Genomic DNA, 21187 nt, shown 5'->3' with positions numbered 1-21187 from the left:
CCTGTTTGTTTAGTAGAGGAGACATGCATACAGGGTACAGTATCATACTGAAATGCTGCTTTTTAAAATCTGTTTTCTAGCTGTAAAAGGAACACATTTTAATTCAGGTATCATATCATACCTGATGATGCATAATACACTGAACAGTTGCCTGAGTAATATATTTTTCAACATGTGCATTTCAGTTGAAATGATGCTCTGACTGTATTTTATTCGATATTTTGTTAAACCAACATCAATATGATCAAAATAAATGATCAGGTTGTAATAACAGTCTCTTGAAAATTGCTGAAATTGTTGTACAAAACACTGATATAATATTCCCAGGATCCACTTAGTCACAAATCAATACTAATCTGCCTCATTGGGGACATTTTGATCCAGTATTTGCATTAGAATGCAATCTCTCTTTTTGATTGGTTCATATTTGTTGACACTTGGTTTGACCTAAAACATGAACTCACATGGCCAACATGACAAGATAATTCACTTATAATTGATTTTTTTGTTTTTAAATCAATATGATAAATGTCTGAATCATAAAATCGAACAGTGTTTCTTCTGGAGACCTTTCTTTCTCTAATCTCAATTCAACCTGTTTGTTAATATTGTCAATATGTTTCTCCGGTCATTGTGACCAGTGGTTCTTTCAAAATATGTACGGAATACAGTACTGTGGAAAAGTTATAGGTTACATTGAGCTTTGTTGTTTTTGCAAGTTTGAACTGACCATATATATTTATTTCACATTCAAAGTACAGGAAACATGTGTGCAGCTGTAATAGACACACAAATAACCTGAACTTAATGGGTTCTAAAGGATGAGGTCCCTATTTAGTGTGACCTCTGACCCCATGACAAGAAGCAGCCCAAACAGTCACAAACATCTGATGTATTGAATGAAACCTTGTATAAAAAAACATCAGAAAATTAATGCAATAAATCTCATATTGTCTGAATAAAAGGGTTAAAGACATGTTAAGTGCAAAGGGAGGTCACGTTAAATATGACCACTTTGGTTTATAGAAACTGTTTTTCCCTGAAACTTATTGTTTTTCTGCTGTACATACTTCACATATATATCCAGATTGGATCTTTATACATAGACTTAGAAATACATTTGTGTGGTCATTAGAACTTTACTAAACCAACAAACCTAATGTTACACAGTGCTGTATATTATGTTGGTTTGTTAACGCTGTACACCATACAGCTTGTAATTGCACAAAATTACTAAATCTTCCTTTATCTTGGCTTTGTATGTCCACTGCAAAGGACATTCCATAAAAAAAATTTATCTGGAAAAAAAGATTGCATTATGCTGTTTCCCAAGACAACTATTTCATGTCAAAAAAAAAAAAAAAAACAGACAAAAAAAAATGTTTACTTTCCTGGGACATAGACTAAAAAAGATCAATACAGAAAAAAAACAGTAATTATATTCCCAACACTGAAAAAAAAGATAACATTTTTGGTCATATCACCCTGTCTTACTTGGATATATCAACTTTTGTGCTACGTCTTACTCTGGTAACTTTTCTTTAGCTGTAGGAGAAAGGTACCGATGCTGTTTTTGGTTGTTTGTAGGTATGTATCCACTACAGTCTATTAATAAGAGGCTGGTGGAGATAATTGGAGCCTGCTACAGCGACAATGGCATCATCAACAAAAAGGCTGCTGTCTACTCACCTTACTCCTCCAAGTCTGAAGAGCTGTGCAGCAGCAGTAATCAGGTGTGTGTCAGCCAGAAAGAGCAAGAGAAATATTGACTCAGAGTCAGTCAGTTTATACCAGTTTGATTACAGCTCATTTTTCATATTAGAAAATGAGAAATCATTAATTCTCTTCTCCATCAGCACAACATGGCACTCAAATACAAGTGTGGAGCTGAGTTCCTGCCCTCGCCTCTGGCCAGCAAGGCCGAGTTCGCCTTAACCACCGAGCCGTCATTGATCCGAAAAGGTCACATGACAGCTGTGGCTGTGGCCGTGGCAGCGGAAACAGGGCATGCTGTGGCGTTCGTGGGCACTGCCAATGGAGAGGTAAGGACATGATAATCACATACCGTGCTCCATTTTTGTGCTTGATTTGCTCTTTTTAGGGTGATTTAGTTTCTCGTTGTTATTTTTAAAACACGTCTCCTATTTGATGACAGTATAGAGGAAACAAAAGGTCAGAGCTCTCTTTTTTCAGCTTTGTCTGTTGGTTTTCCTGTGAAATGACACTGCAATAAGGTGCAATCACAAGCAATGAGCATTCGTAAACAGAGACCTAACAACCGCCACCCCCAAGCACAAATCCCATGTAAAAAAATAAATAGCAATGACCTTAATCAATATGTGCATCTGTAAGGCCTATCACAATGACAAATTAAACAGATGAAAAGGTGAAGAAAAATAAATTCATTTAAAAAAGGTCAGGGCTTTCATAGAAAATAATGGATGGAGGTATTTTGAAGAAAATGGGTCATTTCATACCAACTGGCATCAGACCTCCCAGTTTTTCAGGAATTTTCTTAAATAAAAAAAAATACACAAAGGAACTTCTGTTAAATTCATTGGTTTTTGCATAAACATTAACTTCTACTGCATAATACGTCTTTCCTTATAAATTATTGATAATTAAAAAAAAGAAAAAGAATACTCCTTTATTAAAGGCACAGCTGAGGTTTTCTTATGTGGGACTGTACTTATTCAGTTGGTGTAACCTGCAGTAGATTGTGGTCACCTCAGTTCCATTGTAGAAGCAAATAAAAGCAAAGTATTGTACTACTGTAAAGTTAGCCGGTCACAAAACCAGTTCTACAACGGAGAATGCGCAACAAAAGGAAGGACTGTGTGACTGCAAAGCAAAGCAGTGAAAACATTTCATAACTTACCTAAAATGAAATGGATTTCCTTTTAAAGTTGCTATGTTTTAAGTGGCTAAAAAGCCAGTTTTGTGACTGATTTTGTCTTTAACAGTGCATAACTTTTCCTCCAGGCTGGTTCTCCCTTCTGTCCTTCTCTAAAATAGGACTTTGCTGACTGCGATCTACTGCAGGTTATACACTGACTCTAAGTATATGAGTATAAATACCTCATACAACCCACTGCAAAAAAGCTGAACTATCACTTCAACAGAAAACAATCAAATTATCCATGGTATGAAAGCATATAGAAAAAATGTGAGTTTTTCAGCCCTGAGGCTATATTTAGCAAGATCTGCTGCAATCAATGTTTGCCCGCAGGCTGAAAATGCCTTCTAGATATGACAGACCCATGTTAATACTACAAAGAATTAACATTCAGTTGCCATAAAGTAAAAACTACTGAGGTATTTATTATTGAAATTGAAATTTTTGTGTGTTGCTGATTTATGTTTATTAATTTGATTTCGGCATCAGCCATTTACATGAATACATGCTGCAAATGATCCGTAGGGTTTTTTGGATGCTGAGAAGAAACTTCGAAGCCTTCCAAATAAGCAGCTAGTGTGGTTTAGAGAACAAATACTAATGAGGAAATTTAGCTGCAAGGGCCAAACATCAAAAACTGTTTTGAACCAGACCTTTAGGATTTTTACATGAATGTTTGTAAGAAAAATGGGAGTTGGTGTGGACTGAGCCCAGTATGTGTGTGGATTGGACTTTAAATGTAGAATTATATTTAGACAAAATCCGATCTACAAGTAAACACTTACAAATCCATCTGTCCACTTGTTCACACGTAGTTTTTCCTTTTTCAGCTTAATTGGTTTCCAACCCACCAGTGAGATTGTAAACATGTCTGTCCTTCCTCTTGTCATGTTTCTCCACTTCATTCATGTACATCAGCTAAAAACTCAAAGTATGTAGTGTCTGGTTAAAAAGATGACAACAACTCCCAGGATGCTCTGAATATGATTTCTCTCTTGTTTCCACCTGCTCTCCAGAGGTGTGTGTGATCTGACTGAGTTAATGGATTTTTGACGTTGCTGCAGGTGCTGAAGGTGCATCTGTCTGCTCATCCGGAGGTGTACGGCCGAGCGCTGGGCGAAGTCACAGGGGACAAGGTCAACAAGGATCTGCTGTTCGATTCCAGCCTCCAACACCTGTACATCACCACGGAGAAAAAGGTCAGAGTCACTCAGACACCAACTGATTGATTCTTTCTTTTTTTTTTTTTTTTTTAACCAAAGTCCATTTATTTTTCGATCCGTCCATCTCACACCTCTGTGTGTGTGTGCACTGAAAGAATGTCAGCCACTCACTTTTATTTCTTCATCTACTTCTGTATTTCATCCATCAGGTTAGGGACTTAATGAGCTTTTCATTTATTCTGTCTGTCCTGTTTGATCATATATTCATTTGTTCAACTAAGACCAATACATCCGTCTGCATTACCACACAGAAGTCAGGCATTGATTTATTCTCCCATTCTGCTCCTCTCCTCCAACCCTCTTTGTTTCCCTCCTCGTCTGTCTTTCTCTCCTTTGTCCTTTCATCTTTTGGTTGCTATCACTCTTGGCTGAGGTGTAATTGATGTATTGATTTAGAAATGAATTAATTAGAATGCACTTCAAGAGGGTCATTCACTTTGATCAAGTCAAGTGACGATACTCGAGCTTGTTCCATCTGCTCATTTAAATTTATTACACTGGCTTCTCCTTGTCAGGGATGAAAATTATTTTCACAGCTGGTTTGAACAAGTTCTTCACTAAAATAGCATTTCCTTAACGACCAAAATCCTCCAATTTTAAGAAAATATTACTTAGAATAAGTGAAATTTGCATATTGTGTAAAGTGTGGTATAGTTAAAACATAACCATACCAGTTTTTGGCAGCAACACATTATTTAGACACAAAGTGCAAACCATTAAATGCTTAATACTGGAAGAAATGAAACTAGCAAAACTACTTTATAGAAAATGTAGCTTGGTAATTATCAAATTGGTAATGTACTTGTCATAGAAAATTAGAACAAATTACAAGTCACACATGAGAAAAAAAAATACAGAATTTATTGAAAAAAGTTATGTATTTGATAGAGCCCAACCGATCTTACAAACTATTCACCCACCACCCCCGTGCGCTTCCTGTGTACCTCACAATTTCATTCTGCAGCCACACCTGGGCATTAATACTGTATACTAATCGTTGCTTACATTTTAAAGAATTATTTACCAAGCAGTTTTTATGTCATTGCTTAAAATAAAATATAGACTCACATCTTTTTCAAAAGTCTGCTCTCTTTAGCATAAAAACTACCACATCTACAACCCATGGTTTCCCATGGGCTACATACTAGACTAATATAAGACTGTTATACAGCGTTTGAAAGTTGTGTCAATTATGTTTGTGAGATAAACAAAGATGAAACTGTTAATTCACGTGTCTACCATTGTCTAACATAAGACTATTATATCCTGTGTATATCAATGATCCTATTTCATTTTTTTTTAGCCCCAAATATTGGTGTCGACACCGACCCCAAAAATCCCATATCAGTTGGGCTCTAGTGTTTGAAGTGTTAGCGTTAGACTCCATGATGGCATAACTGAAAAGGAGTCAGCTCTGGTCAGAGTAGGTTTAATTGTGTTGAAAGAAGCAAATATAAAATTGAAAAGTAATTCCTTTTGGTTTATGTCACAATACTTTTAGTTTCAGTAATTATCACAAACAGCGGCCACAAAGTATCTGAACCCCTGTGATACAAACGTCCATAAATATATACTGTTGACCATAAAGTTGGAACAAAATATTTGTACCTCTTCTCATGAAATGATTGTGACTGTGTGATTTATTCTTCATATAGATAAAGTGTGACATGGACTCAGTATATAATCATTGTACCTGGTCAAAGGTGAGTACTGATGTGTATAAATAGGAATAAAAAGAGAAATGTGGCTGGAAACAAAATTTTTCCAACTATATGGGCAACAGTATAAATACATGACTGAGATAATTAAAAATGTGCAATACTATAACTGATGCCATTGATTTGGCTTTTTGTTTCCAATTTCAAATTTTAAGAGGAAAGGACAATTACATTAGGAATACATTTTAACACCCAAAGTAGTTTTACAACATAAAAATACATAAACATATTTACTACAAGTAGAAGCAGTTTTTGACATAATACAATGACTTAATATGCATAAAAGTGCTTCATTAATTAAAACTAATGTAGATATCATTGAAGTTTTGTAATAAACAATTCCATATCTTTGCAGTTATTTTGGTGCCATAAAAATACAGACATTTGCAGCCAGCCTTATGGCTCTGGGGTAGTAACTATTTCCCACCCCAGTGGAGTGGACTCTAACACATCAATAGTCAATAGTACTGTCCAGAGGCATGGGAGTGAAATGATGGGGAAAGGGGTTATGGGATGGGACTGTATCAGATGATTATTGTGTCAGGTGATAGACAGATCCTATATATGTTGTAGATGTTGGCAGAGTTACATGTTTTGTCTCTTTACGTGTTAATGTTACATACTGATCTGTACACAAGAGTTAGTACATGCACCAGGGCTAATGCTGAGCTTTATTATGATTTGATTATGGTTGTTATTATTATTACTGTTAATATCCTCATTATTAATTGAAGAGTCATTATTACACAGTAGTTCACAGTAAACAGTAGAAGTGCACTGTCCCTGCAGATCACCAAGGTTCCTGTTCAGGCCTGTCACCAGAAGACAGACTGCCAAGCCTGTGTCACCATGAAGGATCCGTACTGTGGCTGGTGTGTCCTGGAGGGAAAGTGAGTCACGTTGTGTGTCTGTTTGTGTGTGCAAACTGTGAATTTTAATGTGTGAACCGATGAACACAAACTTCTCACCGTCAGCCCACCAGCAAGACAGAGTTCAGCAGAAATAGGGTGGATTAGCCTATTTTATGACAGAAAGGAAGACGTTGTGACATGTGAAGTCATAACAGGAGATTTTTACTGAAATGAATCTCTAAGGTGTATTTAAAATGGTTTTATTTTCTAATGTGTATGCTGTTTTTGTAAACATCTCCATTGAATATTCAGTTGTGATTGATTTGTGACATCATTCAACAACGTGTTATTTCTGTGTCACAGACTGATGATATGGACACAGATATGATCATAGACCCTGAAGCTCATTTTTACATAAATGTTTTGCTGAAGACAAACATTACCAGTTGATGGGGGTGGGACCTTTCTGTGTGGAGTTTGCATGTTCCCCCCGTGTCTGTGTGGGTTCTCTCCTCTTCGGGTACTCTGGCTTCCTCCCACCACGATAGGTTTGGTTAATATCTAAATTGCCCATAGGTGCGGATGTGAGACTGATTGGTTGTCTCTATATGTCAGGATAAAGCGGGTTCACATAATGAATAAATGAATGAATGTTTTGTTGAATTTTTTTTTTTTTTTTAATAAATAGACAACATTAAGGGGATAGCACAGAATGACATTAAAAAAAAACAAAACAAAACCTTGGACTGATTCTGTGCACAATACTGGCCATTATCTCACTTCTTTTTGTGTTTGGTTTATATTGCATTTCTTTGTTTCATTTTTCTAATCATCGGTTTAAGACCTGTAGAAATCTAAGAGGTATCAAATAAATATATCATAGTTGACTTATAGGAGCTGTTGAGATAGATAAGTGGCACAGCACAAAATATTATACCTAAATGAACAAACAACTTCAATAGCAGAAACAATTAAGAAGTAGATACAGTGTGTGAATAATGAACAATCTGAAATAAACAGAGGCAATATGGTAGCTTTTGTAGGATTAAAAACACTGTGACATTTTGCGTCATCACCGGCTGCTTTTTTCCACAGATGCACCAGGAAGCAGGAGTGTGGCGGGTCGAATGAGGAAAACACCTGGCTGTGGTCGCCCAATCAGCAGTGTGTTAAGATTGAGGCCTTCAACCCACCGAACCTCAGCTGCAAGAAGACACAACAGGTATGAAGTGGAGAAAGAGAGAGAGAGAGTAAATGTGAACAAGCAGGTCTTCTGCTTTCCTCTCTGGGTTGAAATCCCCCCCAAGCAACAGTAAGTTCAGATCCTGCTGAGCTATGCTTTATTTAAACCAGTAGAACCCCCTGAAACTCTACGAGTGTGCAGTCAGCAGCATTTCAAACAGGTTTCTAACCGCTGGTACGTCGACCTGTAGGGGCCTTCAGGGCAATTACACAAAAAAAAAAGGAAAACATTTCTATTGCATGATTATGTTCACATTTACAGTTTTGGCATATACAGCCCATATGAAATACAGTAATGCGTTCCTGGAAATGTTATTTCTCCCATAAAACCAGCTACAGATGTGTTAGTTTATTGAAGCAGACATGAGCAGCAGCATCAGATGAGCTTATTTCAATTAGGATCAGACCAACCATTTGTCATTATGGGCAGATTTCCTGTCATCTGTTTATTTCTCTCTATGATTACAGCTAAATAACACTGTTATATTGTACTCAGTTAGATTCTTGCTCTTTGAAGACAGAAGGATTTGAGTTGATGCACGTCTCCAAGTCATAAAGATAATAATTTAAAAAAATATACAGCTTTTGTTATTTCTAGGGGCAAAATAGCAACACCAAAATGCCACAGCCAATGTCACTAAAAGTCACATTGAGAAAACTAAATCTATTTGTGTGTAAAACTCCTGGCAGACCGCTGTTTGAACCTTACCACTCGACTTTGTGAATTAATGAGGAATTGATCAAAGAGCTTATTTGTCAGAAAGGCATGTCGTCCTTCAACAGGTATAGCACCCCATTGTTTGCTGACCTTTCCTCCCATCATGCTTTTATCTCTTAGAATATCTAATACTTATTCTTTTTACAGTTGTCCTGCCTATGTGACCTGTGTACAGGCTTGTTATCGTGTAAGTTGAGGTTAAATGTGCTTCAAAAGAGAAGTTTGACTCAAAGACACGATAAAGTGGCTCATGTATAGCATCATGAACAATAGAGTAAAAATGATATCTATTCTTGTCGTATTAGTATTGTAGATGTGTTGTCTGTGTTGATTGTGGCATTGATTATTGGTGCTTGGTGATCTTGGCATCATCACCAGACATGGAGAGGCATCAAAACAAAGGTTCTAGTTGCAGAATGATTACAATCAGGTCAGGTTTTATTAATGCTATGCAAATAGAGAGCGGGTAAGTGACTCTGTGAATAGAAATCTGTTTCTCTTTAACTCATGGAGACCCAGTGGTACTTTTTGTGGCAGTTTTCAAATAAATTTTTCTGTATATTTAACCTTTCTTATTTTGCTAAACCCACTCTTATTAGTCTTTGGTACATTTATTTGTGTATTTGGACCCTAACAGTTCATAAAGTTTGAATTTGAACCCTCCAGATGCTGCAAAGCTGTCTTTATATTCATTTTGGAAAAAATCAAGTGGATTTTTACAACCCATTTGAATTCTTTCTTAATTTGTTACGTCTATAACTAGTTAAGTCATGACATTTGCACATATAAGGTCAAGACTTCCAATGAACATTTCTCTGGGTACAACGTAATTGTTTGTCAGCAGTAGCAGTTGTAGTCCATACTGAAAATATGTCCAAACCCTCGAGCAGATTACCTAAAATGTTCAGTTGTTGGTTGAATGGGACAGAGCAGCACAGCCAACAACCTGAAGGGGGTAGGGTCATGTGCATTTGAACGGCCAGCGCTCAAAACGACCTTTTTCGTGTCATTACTCAGAAATAGGTTGAAAATGGACCTGTGGAATTGAATTAATGAAGAATTTAGACCCAAGCATAGCATTTACAGTTTATGTAGACCACAGAGAAATGTTTTAAAAGGCATAATTCCATTTAAAAAAGCAAAATATCACTCATTTAAGTGATTTATTACCATCTATTGAAATACTATCCTCTTTAGTTTGAGTTTTTTCAGTGTAAATCATGTATTTTCCTATATTGAATTCACTGATCACATAGATGTTTGTAAAACCTTAGAGTAAATTCAAAGGTTATTATAGCAAAACAGAGAAAACTGAAGAAATAATGACTTTTTCAGTAAAATCTATCATTAACTAAACATAAACCAAGTGTGTCCATCCACTCTCATTGATCCAACTCCATGGGTTTTACTGGTGAATCAATATCGAAGAGATGACAGTGTTTCCATGTTCACTGCAGAGCCTCTGAACGTCCAAATGGGTCATATCTGATGACCATGAAAAGATGACAAACTGCATTTTACACCAATTATCTACATGTATTGATAGGATTAGTGGATCAACAGGTATTAAACATTTTATATCAGTAGCTGGTTTTGGTCACCAGTTGCTGTTGGGGTCTTTATGGGTTAAATATGTTTAACAGAGGTAATGCATTTGTTCCAATACAGAGAAAACTTGTGTTTTGCACAAAGAATGAACCATTTTTAACTGTAATATCACAGCATGTACCACACAGCAAATACACTAGTACAAGTCACTAAAGATGGCTACTGTGTTGGTCTGCACTTTTTATTTTATTTTATTTGTTTATTTATTTATTTATTTATTTATTCCCTTTTTTAATTGAATTGAATTGAATTGAATTGAATTGATACATCACTTTAGATGTGATGTATACCAGGCCAAACACAATTTTGGTTAGCATTTAGCCAGAGCTGAACTTTTGTAAAATATTTATGTCTCTGGTTAATTTGATTTCCATCAATAATATGTAGCAGGAAAGTGTTTTTGAATGTCCTGAATCCTGATATGCTCATTTTGTTTTTGCCCCTTGGTCACAGTTGTATTGTCAATATCAAACTTTAAAAAGTGGCGGACTAGAAGAATAAAGTAGTCTAACACAGAAGCAAGGTATATTAACACACTTGAAATGTGTTGTAGGCTTTAGCACATTAGCAATGCTAGTGTTGTGTGTGGACTTCATTTCCTCTAAATGCTTGGCGAGAGCTTCAGGTTTTGTTGTAGGAGAAGTTTGACCTCAAACACCCAACTTTCAAAGAAGAACCTGCTGCATCGTAATTAGGCCAGTTCAGGCCTGTTGTCTCTGCAGCTCATATTTTGTAATTTTATTCTGATACAAATGAAATACTTTGACTCATAAATGTAGCCTCCTGGTGTTTTACTTTTTAAAATAAAGCCCACAGTGCAGTCCATTCAGGGTTTTTTCAGTCTTGGAGTTGCCACAGATCATAAGGTTTAAAACTAAAACTTCAGCTATGAAAATTAAAATAGATGAGGTCAGTGAGGAGTAATGAGGAGCTGAAGTTTCAACAGAGCTGCTGAATAATAATTATTACAGTGCTACACACACAGATATATGCCTGCGTGCATGTGCACACGGGCAAATAGACAATTTATCCAGGTCAACCCATTACATTCTCACTTAGTTTGCCTCATTTACAAATATCACTACAGCTGATTAACACAATTTTACTGACACACAAAAACACACAAATTATGGTAGCTGTGTTTCATTGCCAATGACATGTTAATGACATTGAAATAAAATTAAAATAGGAAAACAAATACTTTTCTCCATGATCACACAAACATTCATAAGGTTAAAGGTCGCAGGTGCTCAGTCAGTCAGTAAATACATTTATTTCTAAAGGTTGTTTCGTACTATTTACTTAATACTTAACAAATGACAAATCTTTGCATTCATTAAAATGGGTGAGAGAAAAAAAATTTAATGATACTTGAAACAATAGTCTTAAACAAGTGATAAATATTTCCTCCTGCTTTTCTGTTAAGGTTTTGAATGAATGAATGAATGAATTTATTTTGGGTTGTACAGCAATCATTGCACTTAGTACAACAATCGTAATAAATATAAAAACCATAAAAGGAATAGGCTAGAAGCAAAAGCTTTTTTTTTTTTTTGTATCCTTTTCACTTGATACACCACTTACACCAAATTAAATGTGTAGACCAAGATGAAATTCCAGTAATAAACACTTAAATATGTTTTTTGAGTTGTAATCACAATCATCTGACTCATCTGTAATGAAACACATCACTGCTGGTGATAATGCACAAAAAAATTAACACAAGGTTTCAGCGGGTCTTTAAAAAGCATTAAAAGTCATTAAATAGATTTTGTGAAAATTAAGGCCTTAAATGGCATTAAAAGCTTTAATTTTGATGTCCAGAGGCATTAAAAATTAAATACACTTGATGAGAAAAAAAACACTGTTCACGATTTATTTTGATTTCATGAACATTTAATCATTTTGATCAGAAGTATATTGTGATGATTGACAGGTGGAACCCTTTAATTGGCTATTCTTTATGGCTGATACACGAAGTCACAACACTGGATGCTTGGAATTCAATGTGCTGTGAGCTTGCTCATGCTGTGGCGAAAGAGTGGAGGGAATAATAGCAAATGTTGGAAAAATGGGAAAATGCAAGTTTCAGCAGAAGTGACTGGAGGAGGAACTATTCAGAACCTGGTTAAAAACTATATATAAAACTGTATCTGCAGTTGGACGTGGGCATTACATTTGTGTAAAGTGGCATTCAAAAGGGTGGCTGTGGCCCCGTTGGTAGAGCAGGTCATCCAATGAACGAAGGGTTGGCAGTTCAAATCCAGCCTCCGACTGTCTAAATGTCCTTGGGCAAGACACTGAACACTACTGTTTGAGTGTGTGTGTGTGTGTGTGTGTGTGTGTGTGTGTGTGTGTGTGTGTGTGTGTGTGAATGGGTGAGTGTGAGGCTTTGTAAAGTGCTTTGGGCACCATGAAGGTGTGGAACAGTGCTATATAAGTACAGACCATTTACCATTTTAGCACTAAAAAGCATTAAATCCGATTTACTGAGAAACCCTGTAACATTAAGTATAAATGTTCATATTTGGAGGTGAAGACAGCTCAAATCACCACTTCCTGCGTAAAAATCTTTTTAAGGTTTCCCACGTCCATGCTTTATTCTGTGCTTTTAGTACAACTCTACATCTGGAAATTTGCATTGAAAAGTCAATCAGAGGATTTCTGCCCACGGGTCCTTCAGTCAGATTTTTCCAAACCTCATTCATTTTGTGACATGTCAAACTGAAGCCTTTTTATCACTATTCAGAACCACCAGACTCACTCATTTTGCTGTAAATCCTCTGCCTTGATTTTTTTTTTTTTTTTTTCAATTTGAGTCTGAAATAACATTAAAACACCACAGTGTCACAACACAGTCTGCATAAATGCACTATTTATCAGAGCCGTTCAGTAGGTTTTAAAGTAAATCATGCTTGAGTTCCGTAACAGGAAAAGACTGCATGAAAGCAGCTAAATTATTCAAAATGATATATACAGTACTGTGCAAATATCCAAGGTCAGCATTAGGGTTGTTGGTTTAATAAACTTCTAATGACCACACATCTGCATGTTTCAGTCTCTGCATTAAGATCCAATCTGGATACATGTGAAGTATGTACAGCAGGAAAAAACAGCTTCTATAAACCAAAGTGGTCGTATTTAGTGTGACCTCCCTTTGCACTGAATACATATTTAACCTGCTTTTTCAGACAATATGAGATTTATTGTATTCATTTTCTGATGTTTTATATCAGGTTTCCTTCAACACATGTCAGATGTTTGTAACAGTTTGTGCTGCTTCTTGTCATGGGGTCAGGGGTCACAACAAATACTGACTTTAACCTTTAGAACCCATTTAATTCCATTTTTTTGTGCACATTTTTAAGGCGGTGCACATATTTCATGTAATTTCTTGTTTTATCTAAAGAAGAAAAAAGACAAATAATATTTATGCTCATTTCAAGCCTACAAAAATAACAAACCTTTTACACAGCACTGTATGCAAATGCATATTGATTTTTTAGGCCACTTCATTAGTTGGTAAAGTTAGAATAAAAACTTGACCTTAACCTTTTCAGAGCCTCATTTTCTGCATAAGTGTCTTGTGATTCTCTGAACCTGAACTACTCTGATCTCAGAATGGGGTAAAGTTACACTTTAATGACGTCAAAACTAACTCTAAACACTAAACGTCTTTTTCCCTAATCTTTCTGGAAATGTATTTATTATGAAATGTTATAATTATTATAGCATTTCATTATATATTATACAATTATCTGCAAGCTCTGCTCTTAAAGTGGAGATAAAAACTTTGCAGTTCTAAGAGTTTTAATTTGGCCCTCATTATCTCTAAATCCTTGGAGATGTCTTCTGTTGGTGGTGAGGGAGGAGGTGAGTCCAGCTTTCTCTGAGCACAAGTTTGACCTCAAACACCCACATTTCTTCTTGTCCCAGAGTTGAATCTGCTGCATCTTAATTAGGGCAGTTTGGGACTATTGTCTCTGTTTCAGGTCCTCTGTTGTGATTTTTAATACGATAAGACAGTGGTATTTTGGCTCTTAAAAGTTTTATTCATGCTGCTTTACTTAAAAAGAACGTCATTTCCAATCTCACACTTATCAAAGATCAGAAGGTTGCTTCTTATATTTTCATTTTGCCTGCAGAGATTTGAGGTGGAAAATAATGACCTCTTTATTCCCATTCATCTTTCTGTGCCTTTCCTGTTTTATCTGACGCTCCTCTGCCTGTCCTACAGGTCGATATCAGCATACCATCCCTGCCCAGACTCAGGCCCGGTGATAGACTGCAGTGCTTTTTTGGCAAAGACAGTAACGAAGCTGCGATGAACCCTGACACTGGCGTGGTCACCTGCTCGTTGCCTGATCCCGTCAACATCCCTCCCACTCCTGACCAGCAGGGTAGGTGGACACATGATGGATGTAAAGAAAACTGTTGGAGTTACACCTGACAGGAAGGCAGCTTCAAACATTACAGCCACGGCTTTTTCGGGTCAACTGTGTAGCATTTGTTAGGAAAATACATTAATGAATAAGTTTGCTTTGTTTGAATTGTGTCGTTTATATGCACAAAGTTTGTCTCAATAAAATTACAAACAAAATGTTCAGAGGTGGGATTATAATCTTTTTTTTCATTTGCAAAACTCTTTTTGAGGAAATAAAACATAGAAAAGCCTTTGAAAAATTCAAAAGTCTATGAAAATATTTAAATTGGTATGTATTTTGGTGAAATATTCTAACTAGATCGTCGCTGATTAGATTAGATTAGATTAGACTTCATTGATCCCACAATAGCAATAGATTAAAGTGCAAGAAAAAAATGTGCATGCATAAAAATAGTGCAAAAGTAATAAGTAAGAAAAATAATAGTAATAAGTAATAAAAGGCTATATACATATTTACATAAGAGTAGGACTGTGTATGTTCCTATTTTTTGCTTTCTTCTAAAATTGCTGTTGTGTTTTTGTCCATTCCTTCATTTTTATGTGTGTATTTTTGTAGATTACGTGTCTGTCCCGGTCATTGTTACGGTGAACAACAACATCAAGGTGACCTCTAGCGAATATCACTTCTACAACTGTGCAGCTACCGTCAGGAAGAACCCGAATACACCGTAAGACCAACATAACACAAACACATAATCGGCATGTACGCCACACCATCACACAGACTGAACATGTTGTGTGTTTCCAGGTGTATATCATGTGTGACCAGTGAGTGGGGCTGTCAGTGGAATGCTCAGGACCACAGCTGCAGCGACAGTGATGACACTGTCGACGGAGATCACATTGTCAAACCACAACAGGTCAGTGGATGTGCACATTTCTTCTGTTCTGTTCTATCACTTATCTGTTTTTCCTCGTAATTTCCTGAATATATATTTATTTCTGTTATGTATTTGGGTATCTCCCAGACTTTTTATAATACAGTGGGTTAATGTAGTTTTTACCATCATATCAGTTGGAAACACAAAGGAATTTCATTGCAGCTGAAACATAAGAATGTGATTTAACCAGCCTGCACCACTAATGTCAATTTAATGTACAGCAGTGGCCAGAACCATTAGAACATTTGAGATATCTGGAAAAATTGACTGATTTTTTTTGCCTCCAAAACATGATTTTATTCCATAATGCTCATGACACATACAGATGGTAGCTCTGAACACAAGGGATATCGATGAAATGAGTCCTGCTGTTTTTATTCATTTTTGACATAAATATTTTCGTAATGAGCAAGATAGGCCTTGTACATTCTCTAAAATCACACAGCTGTGTCCTAAGACTCTGAATCACCATTAATGAAACCACAATCACACCTGACAATGATCACATAAGGAGTTTGGCTTCTTCTGTGAAAGAATATGACATGATTGTGTGACATTGACAGTGAAATAGGCTTGTTTTCTGTAGGAAACTGACCTAAATCTCCTTATGATGAGTGTATTTTATAGTTTATAGAGCATAATGATGAGTTTGTGTATATATTTTCTTTGTTTTATGGATATTTTAATGGCCAATTAAAAAAACAAATCAAAAAACAGATGAAATCTCTTAAATATGCCAAGTGTTTTAATAATTTTGGCCATCACTGTAAATATTAACTCTTAACTGAGGTGATCAATAATGGATGGTAGCGTGAAGTTACAGAATGATCTCTTGTTCTCTGACTGACCTGTCAATGCTGGTACATCAGAGCAAAACAAAGGAAGACACCTCCTTGTGATACTATCTGGTATTACAGGAACATCACTTTAACCGAAACTTCAACTTTCTTGTGGAAGAGTTGAAATTGTTAATTATTGCGAAGTTTTGTTTTTTTTTTTTTGTTCTTCATATGACTGAAGGAGATCTTTAAATCTTTTTAAAATATGTTTCTGTAAGTTTTTTTTTTTTTTTTTTTTTTTTTTTTTCAAAATTTTTCTTCTTTGGAAATGTGAATATATTGGCATCCATTTTAGAGGTAATGCAAATGCTGCATGGGAGATAAACGGGCAAAAGAGTTTATCACATCCTGTTTTGTTCATTCATGAGGTAGATGCGCCAAAATGTAAACATTTATATACTGAGTCAGTATATTTACCAGGTTTCATAGCTATCGATGCATCTGTGAGTTATGTGAGTCAAACACATATAATCCCCTGATTCACTGGCATGCAGAGTAATGAGCAGGTACCATTTCTCTCAGTCGCACCAAACTGCACCGTCTTTTCATAGAATGATCTCAGTAATTTACATATAAATACCAGCTAATGTTTAGGAAATTATCAGGAACGTTGCCTGGAAGGCGCCCTGCAAATGCAGTGCATGTAAAATAAAGCCTGTAAAAAATATCTGTGATCACTGATTTCATTCCTTTATATTGTCCTGGTGAAGTCGGACAGCTGTCCTCAGTTTGAGGCTCCGGAACCACTGTTGATCCCTGTTGGATTTGAGATTCCCATCAGCTTCCAAGGCCGAAACCTGGAGATCTATGCGGTGAGACTCAGAGCTGCTGACGAACAGATGAAACACTTGATGTCTAAACCTCATTATTATCATTCATTACTGTGTGTTCTGTCTCATTCCTGTCATTTTGTGTAGGGTCGGAGGTTTTCCATAGGGACTGAGCTCATGAAACACACAGAACTCACAGTCACTCAGGAAGGAGGGTCAAAGTTCAGATTCGACGGCTATAAGGTCAGTGTTGGGTGTTTATTTTACCAAAGCTTGCACATCAGGCTCTACCTTAATTAATAATTGTTTTGGAGTATGCACAGTGTGTTTAAGTTAGAGGCAAGAAGGACAATCAATGCTCTCATTCTCCAAAAAGAGTATTTAATATGGAACATTTACTTTGTCTGTTGTTAAAAAAGTTAACCGTTAAAGATACAAACAGCTGCTGGAGACCTAAAGCATCTACTGACCTAAGATGGTTAATAACTTTTTAGCTTCTGATTCTACAAATTGATTTTAATAATCCAGGTCAAATGCAGTTTCTTAGTTTTTCATGGTCATCAGATATGAGTCATTTGGACGTTCGGAGCCTCCATAATGAACATGGAAACACCGTCATCTTCAGTAACATTGATTCACCAGTGAAACCCATGTAGCTTGACAAATGACAGTGGCTGTAGACAATTGTTTGTATTTTCATATTGCTATTGCTATATGCCACTGAAAAAGTCACTTCTGCTTCAGTTTTCTAACCTTTCAATTTACTTCAAGCTTTTATGAACATTTTACAAAATTATTAAATTAAATATAGGAACATACCAGATTTTCACTGAAAAATGCAAAGGACAATATTATAAGAAATAGTGATAAATCACTTAAAGGTTACATGTAGAGAATAATTCATCAGGAAGATGTCACTAAAATAGTTTTTAGTTCTGTAAGGGTTAAATAAAAGTACTGTAAAAGGTCTTTGGAGAGTATTTGTACATATAAATCTATTCTCTTGCAAATAATCCTGAATCCAGTCTCATAAAACATTACTTAAATTAGTGGAAATTCAGTAAACCAGTAGAGGTTTGTGTTTGGAAAAACTGTCAGTGTGGTAAATCTGATCATACAGTATGGGTGAGGTGTGGCTGGAAGAGAATGTCCACACAGAAGAGGCAGATGTAAGAACACAGAGTGGATATAAAAGTAACACCAGATGGGACAATTCAGAGCTGTGAGTTTTCATTTTACCAGCCAATGAGCAGATGCATTTTCCAGAACGTGTGATCAGCAAGGGGTTAAAGTAATGAGGCCAAGAAAGAGAACAGGTTGGATACCTAAATAACGCCTAAATTAAACCACTTAGAAGATACATCCTGGAATTTTTTTTTTTTGTTGTTGTTTTTTTCTTTCAATAGGATCCATTAGCTTTCCCCAAAAAGAATACATTTCCTGCCCTGATGTTCTGAAACTCAACCATGAATGTTATGAGGCTGTTTATCATTAATGATAATTAGAGATTAAGTGAATCATTAGTGCTTCATTTGCGAGTAAATAAACACGACTGTAATTCAAAGACAGTGAGGGTGAGGTGTTTGTTTATATATTCGGTGATGCTGATTCTGACATGTTGTATTTGTTTTTGTTTTAATGGTATTAATTGCACTTGTTAATTTGCCAATTAGTATCATTAATTTGAATCTGTTTCACCTTGTGTCTTAAATAGATAGTTTTTACTTGCACTGTCACAAATACAGGACAGTTTTCATATGAGAGTAAACTGAATCTGTAGATTAATCATTTAATGAAGTATCAGTTTTTAGAATTTTATATCATCTTATATATATTGTGATTTTAGATTTTTTTGTTGTTGTTAAAAGAAGACCTTGAACTGTGAAAATGTTCTTGAGGATAAACAGCTGGTTAAAGAACAGTCATAATATGTCTGTTTCTGCCTTAGATTATTTTCATTATATTATATATGTTTTAGATTTATCCTGCATATTCCCTAAGTAGAGATACCTAGTCCCACTCCTTCCACTTCTGCCCCATAGGACCTCATTTTGGGGGAAAAATAAGTCAGTTGTTGCAGTCAATAGTGAGGGACATGTAATTTTTTTAAAATTGCATATAATTATGTCATTATTTACACATATGATGTTTGTCAGTACTTCAACACCTAGACCTATTTAAGTGATGAATTCCAAATGAATTTTTCTCTACGTTTAACCTTTATAAAGTGATCATCATTGATTAAAATGTTATCCTTTGCATTTTTCACTGAAAATTTGACATTTTCCTGTATGTAATTTACTGATCACGTAGATGTTTGTAAAAGCTTAGAGTAAATTCAAAGGTTATCATATCAAAACAGAGAAAACCGAAGAAAAAGTGACTTTTGCAGCAAAATATATGATTAACAGAACATACAACCACTGTCATTTGTTAAACTACAGGGATTTTACTGGTGAATCAATGTTGATAATGGTGTTTCTACATTCACTACGGAGCCTCTGAACATCTAAATCGATCATATCAGATGATGATGAAAAGATGAGAAACTACAATTTACCTGTTTTATTTCAGTGTATTGATAGGATTAGTATTGCAGAAGATATTAAACATTTTAGATCAGTAGATCATCTGGTCACCAGTGGTTGTGTAGTAGTGATGTAACAGTGCACTCGTTTGTACCGAACCGTTTCGGTTCAGGGCCTTCAATACAATATGGCGGTGTACCAAACGAATACATGTAGCCTATGTGAAGAACAAAAACACTTCCTTTAAGTTTCCACATGAACCTTGAAGCGGAACGCACACAGTATGAGCAGGGTGGAACCCATGTGCAATATTTGACATCCTATACGCACATCTAAGCGGTCCACGCACCGTACACATGCTGAAGGTGAACCAGCATGACAGCTCAGAGCAGCGTCACAGGTACAAAGCCAGAGATGGAAGACCCTCCGTCTTCTCTAAGGTCTCTGATTTGGGAGCATTTCAGATTCCCTGTCAGTTATGTCAGTGGAGAGAGACAAGTTGACAGAACAAGAGCGGTGTGCTGGCATTGTTTGGTGATGATCGGTTATATTTCTGCTAACATGTCAAATTTCATAACGCACTGAAGACCCACACAGTCGTATAAAAACTTAAGCTGTAGAGTGACACTTAATTGTTCAGAATATGTTGTATTTTCACTTCAATAAAGTTTTTTTTAATGAAATTGGGCTCCTTCACTGTGCCGAAAATATCGAAAATGTATCGAAGGGAAGACCCCTGTACTGAAAAGGTACTGAACCAAATTTTTTCTGTGCTGTTACACCCCTATTGTTTAGCTCTTTGAGGGTTAAAGGATCGTTTTACAAGTCAGGAAAGTCATAGTTTGTCTCAAAATTGTTCAAGTATTAGACTGTGAAAGCACGTAAATAGAAACATAATGTGCCTGCACTTGAAAACCCTAATTCTTCAGTCCACGTCAAAGTTTTTGCACGGATGGATAGACAGACGATGAACCGATGACAATACCCTGCAGCAAAGGCTGAGGGTAAAAACTACAGCTGACTGTTGTGGAAGTGACTGTTTTTGTAACTGTTTCACTCTCTACAATCTACAGCTCTACAATCTGTCAGTCACTGAAGATGTCTCTGCCGCTTCAACATGACCAGACTCAGTGATTTTTCACCTCTTTTAAAACTTTTTCAACTCGCTTTTGAAAAACAAGGTCAAATATGCATATTGGAGTTGTTGAAGTGTATCACTACAGATGCAGTCTAATGAGCTGTTTAACACAGAATTATTTGTTTCTTTGCCATCTTTGCAGCAATCTGTGACTTTCTTGGCTCTTGAAATTCTTTTTTAAACTGACAAACATCATGTGTAGATGTTTTCACAATTCAAACAGGATGAATAATTGGTCACTGTGTATAATTTTTCCAAGTTATGTCTCATCTGGAACAACAGACTTCATCTGTTAAACCGAAGTTTGTGCCTCTGATTCCACTCCCTAATA

General features: G+C 36.0%; 1 protein-coding gene across 1 annotated transcript in view; it reads left to right on the top strand.

Moving 5' to 3' along the window:
* plxnb2a.1 (plexin b2a, tandem duplicate 1) overlaps positions 1-21187 on the top strand; it is a 245321-nt gene that overhangs the window by 177498 nt on the left and 46636 nt on the right. Inside the window, exons 7-16 of the mRNA XM_030149192.1 lie at positions 1588-1733; positions 1857-2042; positions 3961-4095; positions 6627-6727; positions 7784-7910; positions 14494-14656; positions 15257-15368; positions 15449-15560; positions 17131-17232; positions 17338-17433. Of these exons, the coding sequence (XP_030005052.1) occupies positions 1588-1733; positions 1857-2042; positions 3961-4095; positions 6627-6727; positions 7784-7910; positions 14494-14656; positions 15257-15368; positions 15449-15560; positions 17131-17232; positions 17338-17433 (1280 nt within the window). The remainder of the gene's footprint in view (positions 1-1587; positions 1734-1856; positions 2043-3960; positions 4096-6626; positions 6728-7783; positions 7911-14493; positions 14657-15256; positions 15369-15448; positions 15561-17130; positions 17233-17337; positions 17434-21187) is intronic.

This window comes from Sphaeramia orbicularis, chromosome 12, assembly GCF_902148855.1.
Source record: "Sphaeramia orbicularis chromosome 12, fSphaOr1.1, whole genome shotgun sequence".
Taxonomy (NCBI): Eukaryota; Metazoa; Chordata; class Actinopteri; order Kurtiformes; family Apogonidae; genus Sphaeramia; species Sphaeramia orbicularis.
Note: the sequence above shows the minus strand (reverse complement) of the source record. Positions and strands in the feature narration are given on the sequence as shown.